Source organism: Cibotium barometz, chromosome 65 (assembly GCF_041138505.1).
Source record: "Cibotium barometz isolate CiBa-2024 chromosome 65, ASM4113850v1, whole genome shotgun sequence".
NCBI classification, from domain to species: domain Eukaryota; kingdom Viridiplantae; phylum Streptophyta; class Polypodiopsida; order Cyatheales; family Cibotiaceae; genus Cibotium; species Cibotium barometz.
The window spans coordinates 30886248-30910540 of NC_141110.1; the positions used below are offsets into that span (position 1 = coordinate 30886248).

Here is a 24293-nt window from a genome sequence, read left to right on the forward strand (position 1 = left end):
GCTGCCATGGCTTCCTCATGCAGTGAATAAGCAAATCAAGCTGTGTGGACACAGTTAAGAAGAGGGTAGAGAAGAGAAGAGCCCATAAGCTTGAGGCAATGCCTCCCAAACATCAGCAAAATCCTCCATCCACTCTCCAATCCACATGGCACATGAGGCCGGACCAAGGGTCACCAAACATGGGTGAGATGGCCACGAGAAGTTCCTCATCCCCCAGCATCAAATGATTTGTCCACCACCTCCCAAACCCCTGAGTGTAGGAATACAATGCTAGCCAATTTGACTCTCATCAATGATGATTCTAGTATCTGTTTATCTTCTTCCTCTCTCAAATACACTGAAGACCACATCTCTCCACATGCCTTAACCTATCTTAGATACATCCAACCCTTTCGCAATCATGTCTTTCCTCCTCCCTCAAGCTTCTAATGCCCGCCCGTCCGCCCGCCCAGGGATGTCACCATTTCACTCTCATTATGCTCAAGAAGCACACACTTCGACTATATAAGAGTCCAGTCAACCTTACACTACTTCCGGGGAGGACTGCCCTCTGGAGCTTCTCTTATAGCAGTGCAGTGAAACTCAGCTACAACACCTACAGTTCCGATAGGATGCGAAGGAGGTCGCCAAAGAGATTTGGAGCTATGCATGCGTGTACCTGTGAAGGGCATAGGAGGAGAAGTTAGGTGAATCACCCCATGTCTATCAAGCCGCAGCAATGCCACCACTAGAGCTGCATTGCTGTAGCACACTACAGCCGTGATCTCGTAATGGCTGGGCCCTCACTTCTAGCAAGTGGAGACACTTTCCCTTCAAGCAGATAGTGACAGCCCCACTTCCCTACCCTTCCAATGGATGGCAGTGGCATTGAGTCACACAGCTGCCTCGTCAGCTCCCATCTTGAAAGTTCCCAATATCAGACTGGATCATAAGCTACCATCACAGCGACAAGCAGCAGGTCCCTCCAGCATAAGCAATAATAGAAGGTCAAGGTTTTGATTCTGAGATGGAACCACACAATGACTTGTCTAATTAGTCAATGTACATAGATCGTCTAGTGTTACTCCCTTCAATGAGGGGAAAATCTGAGACTTATGCTTCCGATACCATCTTGCATTAGGCTTCTCCTTTATATGTATAAACACTATGTGAAGGAAGGGAGGTGTATAATGATGGCAATCACCAAAGGTGATCCTGGCAATACCTATGCAAACAAAGTACAGTTGCAAAAGGTAATGTACAGTAATTCCACTTGGATATCATCAACCTGACGACAACGGCGCCGCACTGCAGTTGGTGATGGAGGGCTCCACAGCGGCAGCACTTGTTACACTGCCCACATTTTGAGAGCTCAGTTGTGGGCTTGCTGGGCCCCCGACTAATGACCCAAGGCCGCCCAATGAATCGTGTTGCTGGGAAGCTGAGTTGATTTGACCTTGAGGATTCAATTGCTGTTGTTGTGGCTGTTGCTGTTGTGTCTGCGAAAGCAGTGGTGTTTGCGGGTTGAGCGGTGGTTGTGTATTCTTTGGCTGCTGCAAGTTGACCTGTTGTGGTGGATTTTGCTGTTGCACCTGCGTACTCACCTGCGGTTGTGTCAATGGCAGCTGCTGAGCATTCATAGGTTGTTGCTGCCCATTCTGCTGCAGTGGGCTGAGCTGTTGTAAATTAAATTGCTGCTGCGAGCTTACCTGTTGAGAGGGATTTAAGTACATACCCTGCCCAGCTACCGCTGGCATGTTAGAAGTAGCTACTCTCGGACTGCCCAGGCTCCCAACAGGAGACGCACGCTGTATGGGAGTAAGGCCAACCCTTCCTACCCTATTCATGGATTGCCCCATCATTGGCAAGCCAGCTGAAACATGTAACTGATTTGACGCATTCAAACCAGTAAGATTCTCCCTTGCAGTGGGATTGGCTGCACCCACAGGGTGACCACTCCGTCCTTGTGCAAGATGCGGCTTCGAAGTAAAAGCTGCCATTTGGGCTGCTGTTAGATTACTCGGACGCCCCATTAAAGTACCCAGCCCTGTGTTCTGTCCCATGGCCACCATACCTTGTAGTTGTCCGACATTATTAAGACCAGATATATTACCCATAGATGCTGATACATTATTTATCCCCGACATGCCAACGACATTGTTCATAGCATTGACTCCTACCATGTTTCCAAGGCCACCTTGATTTCCACCACTGACAGGGATTCCCACTCCTCCTAAATTGCCCATTGCCCCCAAGCTTCCCATTCCCATCAATTTCCGTTGAAGGACTGACGTTTGCGTTTGTTGACGCTGCTGCAGAAATTGCTGCAGCTGACCCTGATTTGCCACCATCTGTTGGTTGATCTGTTGTGCCGGATTATGATTCAGCTGGGCAAGCTGAGTTGGCATTACCATCTGCTGTGCACGTTGGAGGTGTGGTGGTGGTTGATGCTGCTGTGGATGCTGCACAGCAGCAAGTTGAGAGGCAGACCCATCCAACTGCAATGGTTTGGAGGAAGTATTAACCCCTGACTGGCCCAGATAACTTGCAGAGATCTGCCGATTTGAAACATTTCCTGGTGGGGGCATGCGAGTTGCAGCAAGGGCACTAGGGGAAGATGGTTGCATTGGCAACATCCCTGGCATTCCAGCAACAGCTGCCATTCCTGACATGTGTTGATTCATTAAGGAACGAGGTGAAGGCAACGGGCCAATACTGTTGCCAAGAGTCGACGCGCCAGCAGGCAACGGGCGGGCAGCAGAAGCAGCATTTGTGGTCGCGTTGCCACGTGGCATTGTCGGTTGGACTTGATCTTCTACTAGTTCGAATCCCTCCTTCTCCAACTGCAACAGAAGCAGCCTCAAAAGTGAGCAAGCAATGGCTTTGCAAGCAAAACACACTAATCCTTTTTCAGTTATGATGCAAAAAAAAGGTCCATTTTCTTACAAGGGCACAGAACTGTTTCGCAAAGATATCTGCAGCATGCTGCGTACACAGAAAACAGACCAGATTTCCATAATCAGTTGCTAATCAGATGAAAGAAACAAAGAGCAGTGGACATGCATGTGTTGTGATGCAACTTACAGCATTAGCCATTGTAGGAAGGACATGATGTGGAACTGAGTTTAGTGTTTCGTCATCTTGATCGTCCCCAAACTGCACAACCGCCTCAACCATTGCATCCTTACCTCTCTCACACATAACAAGCCGCACACGAACACGGCGGAACTGAGACCCTGGGGCACATTTTCCCCATGTAAATGTACAGAAAAAGCATCAATGCAATGGTTGCCTTTCAAAAGCAATAGAAATCAGCTGGCATGCACACACACAAAAAGTATATACAAGAGAAAAACCTTGGATAATCTGCCGCTGAAATTGTAAAAAACGTGTTTTACGGACATTCACGTTCCCTCCCACAAGGGAATCGGCCATATTTCTTTGGCCTTTGGGATCTTTGACATCATCACCCGCAGTGTTTGCAAGAGCAACTGCTAGTAGCTGCCAAGAAGGAGACGTTTTCTTGCTATCCAAAGGCGGTGGCGGCTCAACCCTCTGTCTCGATGCAGGGAGCCCATTCCTGTATGCAATCATTAGCACAACTTTGCAATCAGAATCTCAAATAGTCTACCGTTAGGTAAAGAAAAACAGGCTCAAAACGCAAAGAACAGTCTATTACCTCTGTGCGACAGACACCAAGACTCTAAAATTATCCATTGGCTCCTTTCTTTGCCCTGCAACCATCAACCCTTCACTCTTTACAGAAGCCAATGAAGTCATACTTGCAGTGGAAGGGCTATTAACATTTGGCATTCCTCCAGAATTGACAGTGCTCCCCGGAGACGCAACCCCAGCAACACTTGCTGTGTTCTTTGGAAGCGAGTTTGCCCTTCGCCTTGACATCTGTTGCACCTGCATCATTGGATCTGATGGCCCCCCCAATCCACCAGCCATTGTCCCCGGAACCTGTAACTGGTCTTTCGGCTGGATCAGAGTGGATGATGAGGATGATACTACAGCCGGGTTGTTAGACGCACCCACTGCAGTGGCAACATTTTGCACCATCCCTGATGACATGTGAGAGATATCGTTGGCCAATGATTGCTGAAATAGTCTACCATCAGACTTCTGTGACATCAATAGAAGCTTTTTCCTCTGCAACAAGTCATCCTGTTTGTTGTCTCTGTCAACTCCTGGACTCAAGATCTGCCATGACTGCTTTTCAATGTCCTGCTGCGTCACCCTCTGAGACAAGAGCTGTGGGTCATGATGTTGTGCCTGCCCACTATCCATCCCGAACCCACTCTTTTCATCTCTCATCCTTGTGGAATCCTCAATTCTCTGCTGGTCTGAATTTAGCTGTGTTTCAAGCTTCATGAGCTCTAATGCATCCTGATGACCCATCGATGCCACCTTGATGTCTTGTTCCTCAGGTGTCTTGTGGTCGAGCCTGACTAACTGGAACTTATCTAGCCTAGGTGAATCTTGCTTAAGCTTCTTCATATCAAGCTTAACTCCTCCAAAATCTCTGCCATCCCTCCTTCCAAGGATTGACAACTGTTTTTCAATTGTAAACCCGGTCGGCTCGTGCCCCGCTCGGGTGCCCGACATGCTTGAGTTTGGCGACAAAGGAAACTGTGCTATTAAGCCCATTGGCCCCAATGTCTTGGACTTCACAGCAGACTGTGTTGAAACATCTGAGCTACTTGTAACAGTCTCCGAATTCACTTCACCAGTTAACCTCTCTGGAGCCATCTCAGAGGCAATCTTCTTGCTGTTAACTAGACTGACCATAGCCTTTGCTGAGGCTGCCAGGCGCAACCGTCGGTCCAGCAGAGTTCCCTTATTTGTTCGATAATGTTTGAATAATGTTTTACTCGAACGGAGCTTTCCAACCCACAACACAATAATCACACAAAATGATAAGCTTTAGCTTTGTTAGACTACATATACAGTGATGAAAATATCATGCCAAAGTATCAATTTATGTACCATTGCTTTCTTTTCTGTTTGATTAGAAGTCGACTTTGGGTCAAGGTGCAATTCTGGCCATGCAGTCTTCAAAATCTTAGACTCTACCTCCTGTCAAAAACCAAGGGACATGAAGAAAGGCAAGATATGGGCGATCAGACCACTTATGTTGACCAAGGAGAGAACAAACCATTAGGTCCTTGTAGGTCCACGTCTCATCTACCATCAAAGAAACATCTTTAACAATACTCTCTGTAGTGGGCCTTAGTGTGATCTTATAAACGACCGGCATCACATCCATTGACGATTTGGGTGAAAAAATCGTACCAGCAGAAGAGGGAGCATTAACACAGTAATCAAGTACCTGCACAACCAAAACCCCACAACTCTATGAAGGACAACCTAACCTTCTTACACCAGATTCGGCCTCTATTACTAAGGGAGAAATCTTCATATATATGGTAAGGATTCCCTTAGAAGAGCTCATATAAGAGCTGCACCATTGCCATTCTCCATTACATTCAAGGAAGAATGGTAGTGGCTGCCATTCTCAAGGCCTCCAATCACCTTGAATCAAGAAGTACATACCTCACAGGCTATGCAGCCATTTACATATTTACAAGGTATATCTTCAAGCAAATCCCCAGGAATACAACCTCCGTTGAGAGCCTATGAAAACCCGGAAAAAAAAAGCATATCAAACAGTAAATTTCATTTGAAAAGTAATAAGAAACCTAACAATAACATTCTTCACAAGAAATACATAAAGAAAGACCCTTGAAGCTACAAGGGAGGTCCAAATAGTTGTGCCCTTTAACTATACCCGCAAGAAGCTTTCACTGGTGCGATTGTACGGATATAGCATGTCCATGGCTTCATGGGCAGGCGGAGCCGCTTTCTCTCTCTGAGACAATAAAGTTGACTGGCTTTAATCTACAATTCAACCTACTGTCTAGATAACATGAAAAAATATTTTCAATAACAAAAAGTCAAGCACATACCTGTAAGGGTTTCCCGATTGAAAACCCCTCTGGAAACAACCTGACTGAAAAAGAGGCCTCCAAGTCTGCATTATCATAAAGCCATGAGTGCACAAGCATATATGTACACCACTTTCAGTCATATGAGAGCCGGAAAACGCCTTCTAAAAGGTATCACTTAATGACTCTCTCAGAGAGGATCTCACAAATACCTGGTATCACTTGGCATTTCTCTTCAAGAAGTTTAAATCTTCCATCATCTGGAAGATGCTGAAGAACGTCCACACTCATGTTTACAAATGCACCTGCAAAACTACCAAATTATAAATTCTTGCAGAAGGATACCAGAAATTGTTGATTCTGTTTATTATTTTTTAATCTTTCCAAACAGTTAGGAGCCCCAACTGGTGCCCATAAGTCGTCTGATGCAGCTACCAAATCTTATTAGTGCAGTTGGACAGAATCAGGAATGGAGAAGGTGCATCATATAACCCAGTACTTCTTCACTGCATCCGGGTAAAAGGCAAGTACATAAGCCGGTTATGGCCAAGTTTCTAAGTGTTTGGCACATGAACAAGTCAGAATAGGACGCCCATGGCAGTGTGGACACCATAGGTATTATGGACAACCAGCCAACTGGCCAACCAGCCTGTCAGATGTATATTTAAGGGTAGGTCAAGGGTCACTCATGGCATGAAGAGACAGTTTTGTGCACAACCACTTCCAAAAGCAGCATAACCAACATCTGGATCAGCACCCCATGAGTGTTTCATCCATGTGCTGCTAGAGGGCAGTAGTGCATTCATCAAGCCGTCAGTAGCATACAACGCCTAAATGTGACACACCTCACCTGTTGTACACAGAAGATAGCATGTACAAGTCCCTGGGCAGGTGCAGGTTACACACGGCACTGCCGAGTGGCAATGATGACATGGCAGTGATGACACATGGCAGGTCATGGACCTGGCCGAAAGCAATAAAATAAACCGACACGAAGCATTGGTGCATATATATGTGGGTAGCCAAATCGTCATAGTCATCTGGTTTCTTCAGAGCGTTGGACTTCACACAACGTTTCTTTGTACGCGAAGTGCTAGCCAGGAATGTATAGAAGGTCACACAGCAACGGTAGACGTTTTCACCCGGCCATATCCATTGTACTAGATCTTTTTTGTACATAATAGTCAATAGTTTTTAGGACTCTCTTGTGTGTTGTGTGTGATTTTGCCGCACTCTTCTTCTCTGAAGCACCATTGAGTCACTCAAGGATATGCTCAATCCTAGGCATTGGGAACCTATTCTTCACTGCCCTCCTTGGCCTTTTCCTCGTGTGTTTTCTTAGGCTTGAAGTCTTTATCCTTCTTGCCTCCTAAGGTGCTCTGGGATGCTTTCTTGTTGTCTTTACTATTCTGAGCTCCCCCCCCCCCCCCCCCCCCCGCCCCCCCCCCCCGCGCCGAGATGATGACTATTGGGTGTTCGATGATTGTTGTTAGGGTTTGTAGCTAGCCTAGATTTGCTTGGTCTTAACTCCGTTCAGCACCATTTCTTGATTACAAGGGAGAGTGAGAGCCTTATCATAGAACTGTGGCTCAAAATTACGAACAAAAAACCTAATGTTGGTATCCAAACCTCTAATAAATTGTTTCAATTTATCCTCCTCGGATATACCTAGCTACTGTGCTGACGTGATTACTCTATTAGAGTATGTCAATACAGGTAACCCATTTTGGGAGAGTCTGTAAAACTCCTCAAGGTTGATCATATATTGTGGAGGTAGAAACCGTTTTTTGAGATTGGACACAAAGGTGTCACATACCTACTACGGAGCCCCTATGATCGGGTCTACATGTAGACTCGACCAATGCTGCCACCAAGTGACCACTTCGTTGAAAAGGTGAGGTGCCGCTAGGTGGACTCGATCTTGAGGATTTGAAAGCTTAGCCAATGGAAAATGTGCTACAAATTGATGAATGAATTGCATGACTGCAACATGATCACACTTACCATCATACTTACTGAAGTTCAGTTGAGCTCGCATGACGGTTGGGGTGGTGGAGAAACTTGCTCCATAGTGCGCCAGGGTAGGGAGAAGAGACATCATATTTGCCTGCATAGCAACTATCAACTGCTGGTTTTGGAGTTGCATAGTGTCACGTTCAAGCCTCTCGGGTTGCTTGGTTAGCCCGTCTTTGGTCTTCTTCAGCCCTGCGTTTAGCGTCCTCGGCCATTCGTTCATCCTCACGTCAAGCTTCTTTGGCCCCTCGTTCTTCCGTCTTTTTAGCATCTTCCTTTTGCCTTTGATACTCCAAGATGAGGAACAATCTTTCCAATTTTGAGAGAGCTTTTGGCTTTTCAGCCAAGGTTGTTTCCGTACGGCATACAACGGCTTATCGTATGGAATATAGTACGGTACGAATCCGTATGTACTCGTACGGATTTTTTCAAAAAAATCAACCTTTTTTTTTCAAAAATACTTTTTTTCCCCCAAAAAAAAATACTTTTTTGGGAGGTAATGGTCCTTTTTTTTGCTTATCTATGGCTATTTGAGCTTCCTTTGTACTATGATGCTTCCCTCCTTTCTAAAATACTCCATATCTGGACTTGGAAATACCTAAGTTTATAAGTTATTTTTTAAAACACTGTATTTTATCGTACGATAAGAAAAAAAATTTATATCGTATCGTATTTTCTCATACAGTATCGTATCGTACGAACTGTATGGTATCGTACCTGACAACAATGTTTCAGCTTCCTCCTACGCTTTTTTTTTTCTTTGGCTACTGCTGCTTCTTTAGTCTGTATCTATTGCCTTAGCAATCTATTTTGTTCCAAGAGTAACTCGATGAAGTCTTCATTCCTTTTGCAGAAGCGTTTCTATAGTGGTTGTGCCCTCTTTGTAGATTTCTCCTTCCATATCTTCTTTGTAACTTTCTAACAATGTCTCTCCTAACATTGTGGAAGCCTGGGTGGTTTTTCTTGACCGCAGTTTACCATCCACAAAATGCTCTCACTTTTGGGTAGCCAAGTTGGGTCACAACCTGCAGCTATGATATCAATGTAGCATGCAATAGGTTGATCATCATAACGCACAACAAAATCTTCTTCATATCCGTGAGTTTATGCAATTCCATTTTACTTGAGAGAGAGGAGAAGAGAGGTAGAAGATAGAGTCGACATAGTATTGGGTCCCGATTACCCACTGAAGACCTCCCCCCCCCCCCCCCCCTCTCTCTGCAACAAGCAGGGGTTTTTGCTTATATTTCTTTGGAGAACTTTGTACAATGAAAATGAAAGATAACTGTGACATGTGAGGGATGAAGACCGTAGTAATCACAACCTTAGTCTGGCTTAACTGCACTTAATGATATTTAAGAGACAAACAGATATACAAGAGATAGACAAGTCTGTGTCAATGCAGTGCAGCTATATTAAATGAATGAATGCGGTTACAATGAGATCCAACTGGATCTGTGCTGCTGATTATGCTGACTATATGCTGGAAATGCGGGATGGACTGCTGATTATGATGCTGAATGCTGTCCTGATGATGAAACGCAGCACTGATGGGCTGGACTGAACTGAATGGGGCTGCGTTTGCTGAGGACGACTGCTGATGAAGATGCGTTAACTGAAGATGCTACTGAAAGTGATGCGTTAACTTATCTGATGCTGATGGTGGGCTGAAACGCATGATGCTTCCAGAGGAGGCTGCGTTTTGCTGAATATGCTGCTGAGGCTGATATGCTGAAACGCCAGATGATCCAAAGGATGATGCGCTTCACTCTGATGAGCCTCCTGATGGCTGAGTGGCTGACGAACTACTGAATGGAGAGGTGCCTATATATATGTGTCTGAGAGGGCTGGTCGGCCAGCACTAATGCAGTCGGCCAGCTCATATCCCCATAAAATACTCATAAAATACCAGTCGGCTGCCTCATAAAATGCCTAAAAATGCCTGTAAAATGCTGATTAAATGCTGGTAAAAATACCTGATGAATCTGTGATGCTAATGATGCTAGAATGAAGCCATGTCACTGTACACCTGACTGGTGTGCACGTGACATTCCCCGCTGCTAAACTGTTGCTGGGTGGATACCTGGCAACCTTCGACTCGTCGTCTGCGATCCTTCTCCTCCGAACCACTGCCCCCTTCTGTCTTCTGCTGGGACTGAGGCCGTCTGCAGGAGTAAAAATCCTTGAGCCAAGACGCTATGTACTGTGGGAACTGAATGGCAACTACCTGAGTCACCCCTGACCTGTTCCTGGAAACCTTTCACCTACCATCTCCGTCGTACCTGAAGCTCTGAACCTCCTGAGGCGATGTTGGAGCAAACTTCCGTCTTCTGTGGAAGAGAAACTCCCTGCTGCCAGTTGAAGCCAAAACTTATGTGTTCCTTTGATGATGGATGTCATTCTTCCCTGAGAGTGCATGGGCAACATGTATGCAGGACTGACTGCTAAGATGACTGCTAGGATGACTGCTATGCAAACCATGTGCAACCCTATATGCTGTGCAAGAATGCAGATGGATGGGTTACTGATGCAGACCTAAGGGAAAATCCCTAAGGGTGGCTTGCAAAACTTTCAGAACTGGGTTTAACTGTGCGGAAGCGATAAAAATGATGGCTGACTGAATGACTGCTGGAATGAACATGCTCTAAGGCTGGTTACCCTGTAACGCTCTGATACCAATGTGACATGTGAGGGATGAAGACCGTAGTAATCACAACCTTAGTCTGGCTTAACTGCACTTAATGATATTTAAGAGACAAACAGATATACAAGAGATAGACAAGTCTGTGTCAATGCAGTGCAGCTATATTAAATGAATGAATGCGGTTACAATGAGATCCAACTGGATCTGTGCTGCTGATTATGCTGACTATATGCTGGAAATGCGGGATGGACTGCTGATTATGATGCTGAATGCTGTCCTGATGATGAAACGCAGCACTGATGGGCTGGACTGAACTGAATGGGGCTGCGTTTGCTGAGGACGACTGCTGATGAAGATGCGTTAACTGAAGATGCTACTGAAAGTGATGCGTTAACTTATCTGATGCTGATGGTGGGCTGAAACGCATGATGCTTCCAGAGGAGGCTGCGTTTTGCTGAATATGCTGCTGAGGCTGATATGCTGAAACGCCAGATGATCCAAAGGATGATGCGCTTCACTCTGATGAGCCTCCTGATGGCTGAGTGGCTGACGAACTACTGAATGGAGAGGCGCCTATATATATGTGTCTGAGAGGGCTGGTCGGCCAGCACTAATGCAGTCGGCCAGCTCATATCCCCATAAAATACTCATAAAATACCAGTCGGCTGCGTCATAAAATGCCTAAAAATGCCTGTAAAATGCTGATTAAATGCTGGTAAAAATACCTGATGAATCTGTGATGCTAATGATGCTAGAATGAAGCCATGTCACTGTACACCTGACTGGTGTGCACGTGACAATAACTGACAGATAACTGACGTCTGCCAAACGCAAGGACGAAGTAGACCGACCTTATAACATGCGGAAGCTTACACACAGGATTATACTTCGGATAACAAATATTTAGCACCTTTGTTCCAAACGATTGCAAAATGTAGCGGAAGTAAGAGTGCGAGAGAGAGAGAGAGAGAGAGAGAGAGAGAGAGAGAGAGAGAGAGAGACAATAAGGCACAGTACACCCCATTGGATCCCAATTTCCAAATACCCTATGCAAGGCCCCCACCGATGATGGTGTATTTTCATTATTGAATGATGAGATATAACGCAAATCTGTAGATCTTCCCGTGGCTATAAACCTCAGCCTGTGGAAGATCTGGTTCTTGACCTTCAAGCTTCACCTTTGCTTAGGGATTCCCTTTGGCTATCTTGGCACTTGCAATGCTTCAACACTTTGTGAATCATACTTGTTTCCGTACGGCGTATGATGCCATATCATACGGAATACCATACGGTACGGTACGGTTGGAATATATCATCTCCAGAGGGTCTACATTGCTATAAAATGCCTAAAAAATGGTAGAAAAATGCCTAAATAATATCAGCTAAATATGCCAATGCAGGGTCTCATAAAATGACCAGTACAAGCATGAGAAAGGTGTTTTATGCTACAAGACAGCTGTGGGCCTGCTACAGCTGGCCGACCAGCTCTCTTGAGGGATATATAAGGGTTCTCACCCTTCCCCTCACTCTTGCATATCTGCTGGAGGTCATTGGCTATAGCAACAGTCTCTTATGCTTGTAAGCACCTACGGGCTTCCCTCATGCTCATTTTCAGCAATAATCAATTGTTTCCAGCCTTCTACCGTTTGTGCTTTGGGCCTACAACCTGTGATGCCCTTTCTTTCATGGTATCAGAGCCAAACGCTGATCTACAAGTAAGAAACTGCTGCGTTTTTCTGATTGGAGCAGAGGCTTCATCATTGTGCTGCGTTTTTCTGCATCTATACTGCTGCACTGTTGTGTTTTTGCTGTTGGAGGCTGAAGCTCTCTTCTAGGTGCTGTGTATAGGGTTTCTAAGAGATTTGCTATCTCTATTTCTCTTTTCCAACCTCCCTCCCTTTCTTCCTCTCCTCTTGCTGTGCACAGCTTGAGAAGAGGCTATTTTCTGCTTTTTTTTACATCCCTCTTTCTTTAGAGAAGGTTTCTTGTCAGAGGACATGGCTTCAGGAGATTTCTCTAGTGTTGCTCCTTCTCCCGTTGATACTCCAGCTCCTTCATTGCCTGGATCCCCTGCTCCCACTCCCCAGATGATTCCTCTTCCCAATCTTTCTTCTTTGAGTTTCTCTCATCCAGGTCTTGCTCCCACCCCTACCCATATACCATCCTACAATCCTCCCCAAGTTAGTGACTCCATGAAGCTTACAACAACCAACTATCATACATGGTCTTTCTACACTCAATTATTGCTGGAAGGAGCTGGTGTATGGATGGCTATCTCCACCCCTCACTTGGGGGACCCTGCTTTGAGAAGCACATTGGATGCCCAGGCTCGTTTGATCATCATCCATTGCATGACTCCATCTATACAGGCACAGTTCGTCTCTACCCAGAGTAATGCTCGTCAAAAGTGGACAGAGATCCAAAGGAGGTATGGGGTAGTTTCGACAATGAAGATTGCCAAATTGGAGTGAGATTTGGAGAAGGTTACAATCAATGAGTCAAATAACTTGATTGAGAAGATTGGAGAGTTCACCCGTATCAAGCTACAGCTTGAGGAGTATGGGAGCACCATCAACAATCCCATCCATAAACTTCTTGGTAAATTGCTTGCTTCCTTTCATTCTTTTAAGGATAATATTTATTTCCGTAATCCTCTCCCCCCTTTTGAGGAAGTCGTGAGTTATCTGCACGACACGTGCATGCTTCACGGAAAAGGCAAGTCGGAGTCTGCTTTTGTTGCCTCTGACAAGGGCAAAGGCAAAGGCGGAAAAGGGACCTCCAACAATAACAACAACAACAAAAACAAAGGCAAAGGCAAGGGTAAACAGGATTCAAAGGAGTCCCAAGACAAAAGCAATGAATGTGATTACTGTGGCAGGATAGGTCATACTGAGGCTCGTTGCTTTGCTCGTCGTGATGACTCTCGAATAACAACAAAAACAAAGGCAAAGGCAAGGGTAAACAGGATTCAAAGGAGTCCCAAGACAAAAGCAACAAATGTGATTACTGTGGCAGGACAGGTCATACTGAGGCTCGTTGCTTTGCTCGTCGTGATGACTCTCGAGCAACCAAAGCCAAGTATAAAGCCCAGGATGCTTCCAAAGCATCTGACAAGGACAACACCAAAGACAAGGGCAATGACAAAGTTTCAAAGGAGGGATCTGCCAAAGTTGTATACATGTGGCAGTCACAAATTCATCTACTTCTTCACAAGATTCACTCCTCGTGATCACAGCGATGACTTCTCCAGAAGAGGTCAATGATACACATGAAGCGGTGGAATGGGTTGGTGATAGTGATGCTTCTACCCACATGACCAATCAAGCCCATATCTTGGAAGACTACCAAACTCTCTTCTTCAGTTCGTATCAACGACAACTCTTCGCTTCTTGTCACCGGTGTTAGTAATGTTTCTTTGAATTCCTATGCCACCTTACATGATGTTTTACATGTTCCACGGATTTCCAAAAATCTGTTTTCTGTATACAAAGCTTCTCAAAAGGGACTTGGGTGTGTACTTTGATGATGAGGTCATTGAAGTGATCGACAGGAAGACTCTCTAGGTTGTTGCCAATGGAGTCCATGAAGGGGGTCTTTATAAGATCACCAACTTTTCTTCCCATATCCCTCACACTGACTCACATATTCATCAGCTTTTCTCCCCCTTCATGGCTTTGGTTTTTGAGGCAGATACTTCTCTGTGGCATTCTTGCTTCGGTCATGTACCCATTGCTGCCTTACAAAAGTTCCATTCTCAGCAAGTTGTCTACGGACTACCTTAGCTCAGGTCTCTTTCACACATTTGCTCATCCTGCATGATGGGCAAGCATCATCAAGATGCATTTCCAGAGGAGGCCACTCATCGAGCAACAGTCACCAGAAAGTTTCAAGGTTTTTGACGTTTTGGGGGTTTTTGAGGTTTCGGGACAACGTTTGGTCTTTCGGCTAAGAAACACGGAGGTTTCTTAATTTTTTCTATATAAAATAAAATGGTTTAGAACTTGTAGTTTGTAGAATTATTTGTACGCCTACCTGGTGCTAGCTAGGCACTTAAAATATGGTAAAAGTTCAGGCAATTGTGGTCACAATTGGGCAATTGGGGAGTTGTGGAATTGTGACTCGTGAGAAATTGGGCAATTGTGAGAAATTGGGGATTTATGAGAAATCGGGCAAATTGAGAATTTAGGGAATTGGGAATATTGGGGAATTTGTGAGAAATTGGAAGAGAGAGGAGGAGGAGGAGGAGGAGAAGAAGAAGAAGAAGAAGAAGAAGAGGTGACTGTAGATCGCGTGCAAGAGAAATGAAATGAAATTTTATTATTGTCTTCGAAGGACCATAACGGGTCCATGAGACACATGTCGAACATACATGAATACATAAGTCGATGCGCTCGGGAACCTCATCGGAAAGCATAATGAAACTGAAATGTGTGAAACTAGAACTGAAACTGAAATGAAAATCAAAAAGCTATGTAGCATACTATAAGTGTACATCATGAGAAGCATGTCATGCTATATAGGTACTCATGAGGGTTGGGCCCCCTCGTCAGGAGGACCATAATAGTAGAAGAAGTCGTGCCCCTCCACCTCTCCTCCCTGGATCAAGTGGATAATCTGGTCCCTCGAGAGCCTGCGATCCATAGGCGACAATGGAGGGTCCCCCGCGAGGTGTCTGTCTGAATGCCCGTAATGTCCTCTGGCGTCGTGAGACCAGTCTCTTGTAGTGGCCTCTATGTAGGTGCTCTATGCGTCTCCGCTCAATCATCTCATATGTGCATCCTCGTGGGTACAACAGTGGTCTCTGCAGCCATGTCGGGTCCGGAATCTATGGATCCTCCCTGTGAGTCTCAGTGTGGTCTGGTGGGCTGCCTGGCTCCTAGGTCTCTCGCGCATTGTGAGTCTGGTGGCCCTGCATCTGTCTAAGTCTCTTGTCTCTGAAAGTGAAAGCCTCTCTGACGAATAGAGCTAGGCATCTCTGATCCTCAAGTCAATGACCCTCGAAATAGGGCCAAAGCCATCTCTAAAGAGACAGTGAAACCTCCCCCGGATCTCATAGTACGCTGGGCATCTGCATAAGAAGTGCTCCTCTATCTCAACCTCGCCCATGTCACATATGGAGCATGTCCGGTCCTGTCTGCTGACTCTCTTGCCTCTCCTCGTCCGTCTCATCCTGCCTGCCTCAATCTCCAATCTGTGGGATGAAACTCTAAGCTATCCAAAAGAGATCCTGAGTGCATGCGAGAGATGTATCCTCGTGTACCCTGGAGGCTCAATGAAACCCTCGTCCGAGATCCTGAGAAAATGACTGCGGTATGCAGCCATCTTCACAGGCAAACGTGTGGGGAGGAGCGAATGACCTGACTGGTCTGGTGTCGTGATAAGTATAAGTGAGGAGCGTCAAGACTGTATTTGAGTGGCGGAAGCCTGTCTAGGTCTAGGCCAAGCGAGTGAAACCATGTACGGAGTCTATGGAACTAGCATCTCTGAGTACCTGCATCTGCTAGAGCCTCGGATGAAGTCAAAGCAAGCCATGGAAGCCGGGTGCGACCCTCTACTGTGTCTCCAAATCTGAGGATCCGCTGGAGGTATATGATAGTCCGGAAGGCTGCATCGAGGACCAATGGTGAGGCTCCAAACTCTGCCAATAAAATGTGGTGGGGTACCAAAGGCTTGGCTCTAATGAGCCTGGAAAACATTAGAACATGTACCCTCTCGATCACTCTCCAGTCGTCCAATCCGAGGTCGCAGGCCCAGAAAGGACTCCCATACATGGTGGCAGGTCGCACTAATGTGTCGAACAAGAGGGACTTCGTGTCCGGGTGCTAGAAATGAGACTGATGACACTGTCTCTCAAGATGCGCCAGTGAAGCATATCCTCTCCGCATCCTATCTCGAGCCGCTGGTATCATAGTGAAGGAAGGCCCTATGAAGACCACCCCCAGGTACGTGTAACATCTGACCAGCTCCACCTGCTCTCCTCCAAACACGAATCCCTCATGTCTCTGGAATGCTGAATAAGAGGTGTTTGAAGATCATTACCTTGGTCTTCCCAAGGTTCACATTCAACTCCCTCTCCTGGCAAAACCTATGAAGAGCGTCCAGGTGCATCTGAAGTCCCTGTGCAGTGGACAAGATCAAGACCACGTCATCGGCATAAAGAAGAGTCGGAATAAGAGCTCCTGCCAACAATGATCCCTCCCCTCCCAAGGTTTGCATGAAAGTCTCTAGCTCGTTGATGTATAACCCGAATAGTGTAGGTGAAAGAGGACAGCCCTGTTTCACCCCTATCGTGCTATGGATCTCATCGGAGAGCCCGGTCCTGGTCCTGACTCTGGCTGTGACATGCTCATATAGTGCTACTATAGCCCACTGAATCTACGTGTTGTATCCCAACTGCTGGATCTGGTGCAAGAGACGGTGTCTGGGAACAGTATCAAATGCTCTCTTGAAGTCTACAAAGCAGCAGTAGAGACGCTGGCTCCGTGATCTCGCCTCCTTCACCATGGCCTTGAGAGTAAAAATGTGATCTAGTGTGCAATAGTCCCTGCGGAATCCTCGGCCTGCTACAGCTGGCCGCCAAACTCTCTGGAGGGATATATAAGGGTTCTCACCCTTCCCCTCACTTTTCATCTCATTCTTGCGTATCTGCTCGAGGTCATTGGCTGTAGCAACAATCTCTTATGCTTGTAAGCACCTACAGGCTTCCCTCATGCTCATTTTCAATAATAATCAATTGCTTCCAGACTTCTATAGTTTGTGCTTTGGGCCTACAACCTGTGATGCTCTGTGAGGATTTCTACCTCTTAATCCTTCTATTAACTATTCTAATCACATGATTAAGAACTAGAAAGATAAGACTTGCAAGATTAAGCCTGAGAACTTGAGTTGATTGAATTGCACACGGATGCCCTCTTTAAATAGGGGTTGAAGAGTTACAATTGAAGAGTCATGTCCCTATGCACGATCATGCCCTTTCATGAATAGGTGTGTCTTTAGACTAATAGTCATGTCCTTTGTGAAGTGGTGTGGCTCTTCGAGAAGGTGTGTCCCTTGACTGGTGACCACTCGAGAAGGCACAACTCTTCACTTGATGAATAATAATAATATTAGTCACAAATCGTGACATTCCCTCCCATTTAAAATAAGACCCACTGCTAAATAATGAACTGGTGTTTGTCAAAGAAATCCTAGAGAAGCTCTGGGTAATTCTGCAAATCTTCATCACTTTGCCATGTAGAATCTAACTCATCCAGATCTTTCCACTTAACAAGAAATTCGGTAGTAAGCTTTTTTCGAGTCTCTTTCTGTCGAACATCTAGAATCTCCTCAGGAATTAATATAAAATGTTCATCTTCAATTTCAGGAACATAGGAGGAAACATTTGGTATAGGCAAATCTCCTTGAACATACTTCTTAAGCCAAGAAATATGAAATGTCATATGAATCTTTCCCCAAGGAGGAGGAAGTTCCAACTTATAAATAACTTCTGAATTCTTCTTCAAAATCCGAAAAGGACCATAGAATCTAGGCCCGATTTCGAAAATACTGACTTTACTGTCTTATACCGATGAGGCGCAAGATACAGTAGAACAAGATCACCTTCATTGAACTCTGCATGTCTTCTACTCTTGTTTGCATCCTTCTGATATTTCTCTTGAACTCGAATCATTTGATCACGAATTTGAAGAATAATGTCTTGCATTTCTTGAACTAACTGGTCAGCTAATGCCACTTTATGTTGCAAAACAAAATTTGTCCACATAACTGGTGTATAACCATACGGTGCTTGAAAAGGAGTCATTCCGATTGCCGAATGGAAAGAATTATTGTAGGCAAACTCTACCAAAGGCAAATAATCTTCCCATGACGCCAATCGAGAATGAATATAATGTCGAAGCATTTCCTCTAAAATATGATTCACTCTTTCAGTCTGACCATCTGTTGGAGGATGATAAGCTGAACTGAACAAGAGATTAGTTCCAAGAGCCTTGAATAATGAAGTCCAAAAATGTCCAGTAAACTTTGGATCTCAATCAGAAATAATCGACTTTGGTAGGCCATGAATCGTGAAAATATATTGCACAAATAATGAAGCAATGTCTAGCGCAGTAGCTCCTTTCTTACAGGGAATGAAGTGAGCCATTTTAGAAAAGCGATCCACAACCACAAGAATGTGTTTCCCTTGGAAGACTTTGGCAAGGAAGTAACGAAATCCATACCAATACTTTCTCATCTTTCTTGTGGTACCAGCAAGGGCTAAAGAAGACCTTGAGGTAACTATCTGCTAGGTTTCATCTGCTGACAAGAGTGGCATGCTGCAACAAACTTAATAACATCATGTTTTATATGAGGCAAGTAATAAGACGTTGTCAATAATCGATACATCTTGTTTACTCCAAGGTGTGTTGCATAAGGTACTTCATAATGTTCACATGGTAAGAACTTTCGCAAATGTGCATTGTGCAGCACACATATGCGATCTTGATAATAAAGAAGACCATCCACAAGAGAGTATGAAGCATAAATCTTCAATTCTGAAGGAGTCGACTGTGTCGAATGCAAAGCATGAAAAGCACTTGAGAAATCCTTATCAGTCAAATACTGATCTTTAAAACAATCTGGTATCTCCATTGTCACTGTAGAAATTACCGTCACAGTTGCTTGAGGCATGCGACTAAGAGCATCAACCACAACATTCTGAAGTCCAAGCACATACTCAATAGTCATGTGAAAATTCGATAAAAATTCAACCCATCGGCCTTGTCGAGGATTCATCACATGCTGAGTGAAGATATACTTTAAGGAATGATGATCTGTCTTAACAACTGAATCTGCTCCAAGAAGATAATGCTTCCAAGTACGATACGCATGAACTATTGCCAAAAATTCCTTGTCATAAACTAGATACCTCATTTGTATGGCTGAAAACTTATGACTGTCAAAAGCAATGACACGTCCAAGCTACATGAGAACACCACCAAAAGCACGATCGGAAGCATCAGTCATTACTTCAAACGGAAGAGTAGGATCTACAATTGCCATAACGGGAGTAGTAGTCAAGGCCTCTTTTAGTGCTGCAAAAGCTGCTTCTGCTTCGGGGGACCACTGAAGCCTTTCGTACTTTGTCAACTCTATTAGAGGGGCTGCAATTTCAAAAAATCAGTACACCTTCGTGTGATAAAAGTTAGCAAGACCCAAGAAAGATCTCACATCAGAAACTGTCACTGAAATTGGCCACTTAACAATAACTTCAATCTTCTTAGGATCCACTAAGATGCCATCTGCAGAAATGATTTGTGTCCCAAATACTCTAGACGAACTTTGAAAAATTCACTCTTCTTCTTGTTGATGAAGTGAACATTGGCTCAAAGAATTGAGAACACAATCCGAAAATGCCCTTTATGCTCACTGACTGTCTTACTGAAGATCAAAACATCATCAAGATAAATGATGACAAACTTATCCAGATGTGGTCCAAATATCTCATTCATAAGAGCCATAAATGTAGCTGGGACATTGGTTAACCCAAAAGGAATTACCAAGAATTCATAATGACCATACTTCATTCGAAAAGCTGTCTTGTACTCATCTCCTTGACGAATACGAATCTGATGATATCCGGACTTCAGGTCAATCTTGGAGAACACCTTCACACCGCGAAGTTGATCAAACAATTCATCGATACGTGGCAAGGGAAATTTGTTCTTAATTGTCAGCTTGTTAAGTGCACAGTAATCAATGCAAAGACGCATTGAACCATCTTTGTTTTTCACCAATAAGACTGGAGCACCAAAGGGACTCTTGCTTGGGCGAATATGTCATTTGTCAAGAAGTTCCTTGAGCTGCTTTTGGATCTCTTGCGATTCTGCAAATGAGACACGAGAAGGTTGTCCTTTTTAATCGACAATTATCGAGATAAGCTGGATTTTGAAGTCATGCCTCTCTCTCTCTCTCTCTCTCTCTCTCTCTCTCTCTCTCTCTCGCGCGCGCTATGACATCATCCTGGGCAAGCATGGTTGTACCAGTATGATCCCTTAATCAGTTTTCAGAATCATACATTGCAATTCGTCAAAGGAAATCAATGTTTTCACTTACAAGGACTTTTCAGTCATAAGCCTCCTCCAGTCATTTCCGCATTGCAAGCCAAGCGGTTAATTCACAAAAGAAATGCGCCAGCAGCCCTTCTCATGGTGCGGGCAATGGACATAGACAATTCAGCCTTGCCATCAACAATCTCCTATTTGCAGCAGCCATTCTTCCAGGAGTTTGTTGATCTGTTTCTAGATGAATTACCTAATGAGTTTTTGCCCAGACGTCCAGTGGGGCATCCAATTGATCTTGTTCTTGACGGTACTCCTCCTTCTAGATACAACTAACTTGTCGCATTCCAAGGTAGAACCATCTGCTAATTCGATTGTAGAAGGATGTTTATTCTGCTTGGTACAAAGATGAAGTTGTCTAACCATAGCGGTGCCAACGAAGTTTGTGGAACAACCGCTGTCAATCAGAACATTTACAGGCTTGTCTGCAACAGAACCAAGGAGGGTAAGCACCTAGGATGCCAAGGGGACTCGAGCTTGTGCAACGGTCTCTATATCACGGTCATCTGCTGTAAGCCCAACGGAGAGTGCAGTGACAGATGCAACCACGTGTACGAGAGATAAAGATAGAGAGAGAGAATGGAAGAGAAAGATGGGAATAGGAGATTTACACGGTACACCACACTAAGCAGGGAACAGGGCCCGCCCCCTCTTCAAGAATTTATTTCAGGAACAATCCACGGGCTTTTCCAAGCCAGGACCAATACAATATATGAATACAATATCAAACAAAGTGTCGATGTCAAAATCGGGCCGAGGTCAATGTCAAGGCACAAGATAGCCGATGTCAAGCTCACCACGAAGATGACCCACAAGAGGCTTACACCGGGCTAGTACCAAAATCCAATGAATCTAGCTGATGTTCCCAAGTATCCACAAAGCTTTCTATACTCAATCCAATCCGGACAAGGACAATTTTAGAAGTATCCACAACTAGGTAGTGTTTTCCACAAAGTAACTTCTCTCCTTTTAGTGGGTATAGAGAAGTTGGCGTTGCTCCAACTGAATTCTTTGAAGGGGATAGATGCTGCAAAAAAAGCTGGTAGCAGTGATGCTTTTAGGGCAGAGAGTTGTGCACAGCAGCATCTATCCCCTTCAAAGAATTCCCAGAATAGATGCTGTTGTGCACAACTCATACAGATTTTTGTAAAAAAAACTTCTTTCCAAATTTTTTTTTCCAAGAAAAATCATTCTTTTGGGAGGTAATGGTCTTGTTTTTGCTTTTCTATTGCTATTTGAGCTTCCTCCGTACTATGATGCTTTCCTCCTTTTTAAAATACTCCATATCTCGAAATCGAAAATACCTAAGCTTATAAGTATTTTTTTAAAACGCCATATTTTATCGTACAATAAGGAAAAAAATTTATATCATACCGTATTTTCCCGTACAGTATCGTATTGTACGAATTGTACGGTATTGTACCTATCAACTATGTTGTGAATTATGAGATGACTAGAAGCCTCACTAGCCTATGCTTTTATAGTTTTCTTAGAAGCTGGTCAGTGAATATATACAGGAGTCGGCCTGTTTTAATACTCCATGACCTGTTTATATTCCCTTAAATAGGTGCCTTTTTCTCATTTGTGCTGACCGCCTTTTCCTACTGCTGTCCAGGCTGCTTGGCAGCCATTGTGCCTTGGCCATACTGCCTAGGCTGCCTATATAAGGCTGGCCAACAGGCTGTCCAGGCCGACCAATCCTTGGCCTACAAAATGCTTTTTTATATTTTATGTACTTGTAATTCTTGAAGACCATACAATGTCTAGCTGAATACAGTTTATACTGTCAATATTTGTAAAGAATCTGTATAATTTTTTCTTGAGCTTTCCCAATACACCACATACTCTTTGTTTGTGATTCTGTACCTTAGACGTGCAATCTAAAAATCGCCTATTTGTGTCTCTATTTGCAGGTCATACAACTTGGACAATTCTTCAAAATGTCTGCTCCAAGCAACTGGAATCGTCCGTTCCTCTAGATTGAAAACCTTATCGTTGCGACTCTTGCGATGTCTATGCAACTTTAGCATATTACAACTATTGCCCTCTATGTGCTACTAAAGTTCCACTCAAATAATTACTCCAGGGTTGTCAAAAATCAAGGTGATTATGTACAGCTGAAATAATTCACATTTTACACTTATACATCCCACAAGTATGCAACAGCTTGGATCCAATGATAAAAGATAGAGGCCAAACTTTCAAAATTTGCTTTCTCCTCCAAACATCAATCAAACCAAACTCTCGAAAATATGGATTTCCAGGAAACCCTAAAAACAAAGCACGGAGCAAAAATACCTCTGATGGATTGGGAGAAAAACACGGTCTGCAGATCAGATGAAGAGCAGAAACCTTAGTTGCAGTAAACAATTGTTGCTCCAATGGCCTTTCCAAAGGCCCCCGCTTCTGCTCCACAAAAACCCTAGCCGCAGGGTAAAGTCGACCTTTCAAATCCCCCGCTGCACCACAAGAACTCTCATCGCGATGGACGATGCCCCCTAATCACAGGGCTTGGAAGGCCGCCCCCCACCCAAAAAAAAAAAAAAAACAGATCGCAAACCTTTAACAGGGGAGATCCGCAAGATCAACACCATTCTTCCTTCAATACAAACCCTAGCAATGGCTTCCTCCCTGCGGAAACCCTCCTCAGACAGCGATCTTGGCGAACACAACACAAAAAAAAAGCTGAGCTTTGCAGCAGTACTTTGATCTGTTCCACTTGGTTTACAATATTATTAAGGGCCCATTCATGTTAATCTACCTTATAACTCGTACTAATTTACGTACTTTTTGGTCCCTAATGGGCTAAGTCAATCATTATCAAGCATAGAGGTTTATTTGGTATTTTTGTTTATTTTCAAAACAGTTAAATTAATACCGGCAGTGCAGTAGAGCAATTGGTGAAGCGTGTGTGTGTCTGGGGTAAGGTCTCTTGATCGAGTCTTACTTCCAGCTCTCATCCGTAAGGACACTGCTTGGTACAATTAAAAATCTCGCATTACAAAAAAAACACTTAAATTAATGGACTAAGCATGCCATTATTTGATTGGTAGCTTTAACGTAAAGACATTTGTCATGTGTTCCATTTAGAAAAAAGCCTAGTTTTGACCCCTCTAATGTGGGTGGATTTAGCTAAAACCCTTGTTTTGATTAGCATTAATGTGGGTGGATTTATGATATCATGCCAGACATCTCACTTATTGCTACATGCTAACTAGCCTTGGATTGCTTATGTTTTATAGCAAATCCTCCTAGGAAGAATCATGCATTGGTCTAACATGAAAGCTATCTAAGCCAAGCCACAATTCCACTAGCATCAAAACCTACATTTGACAACTCTTCTATTAGCTCTAATCTCTCGCTAATCTTTTACTTTTTTCTAGCTTAACTATTATTAGGTTTGTCTTTTCATTATTGATTATTTATTCACCACCTCATCCTTCGTTTTTCTTGGTTTGATCTCCTACTATGGTCCCTTAAGTGGATAAGCATTACTCAGTTCTACTATCAAGAAGCTAGCATAGGTCTGTAACTATGATGCTTAAAATAGAAAGCAATATATAGTAACATTGATATAATGTAGTGCCCAATCGATTGAAACATGAG

At 44.1% G+C, this 24293-nt stretch overlaps 1 protein-coding gene across 1 annotated transcript; it reads right to left on the minus strand.

Annotated features, from left to right (window-relative positions):
• Positions 1-1009: 1009 nt before the first annotated feature.
• LOC147603178 (protein PHYTOCHROME-DEPENDENT LATE-FLOWERING-like) lies at positions 1010-23460 on the minus strand. Its single transcript, XM_086797392.1, has 12 exons — positions 22986-23460; positions 6143-6235; positions 5952-6016; positions 5774-5854; positions 5539-5619; positions 5141-5314; positions 4972-5061; positions 3659-4866; positions 3336-3559; positions 3064-3215; positions 2926-2964; positions 1010-2822 (listed from the first exon to the last, which is right to left on the minus strand). The coding sequence occupies exons 2-12, from the start codon at positions 6219-6221 to the stop codon at positions 1263-1265; spliced, it is 3753 nt and encodes a 1250-aa protein (XP_086653518.1). The 5' UTR covers positions 6222-6235; positions 22986-23460; the 3' UTR covers positions 1010-1262.
• Between the last annotated feature and the right edge of the window lie 833 nt (positions 23461-24293).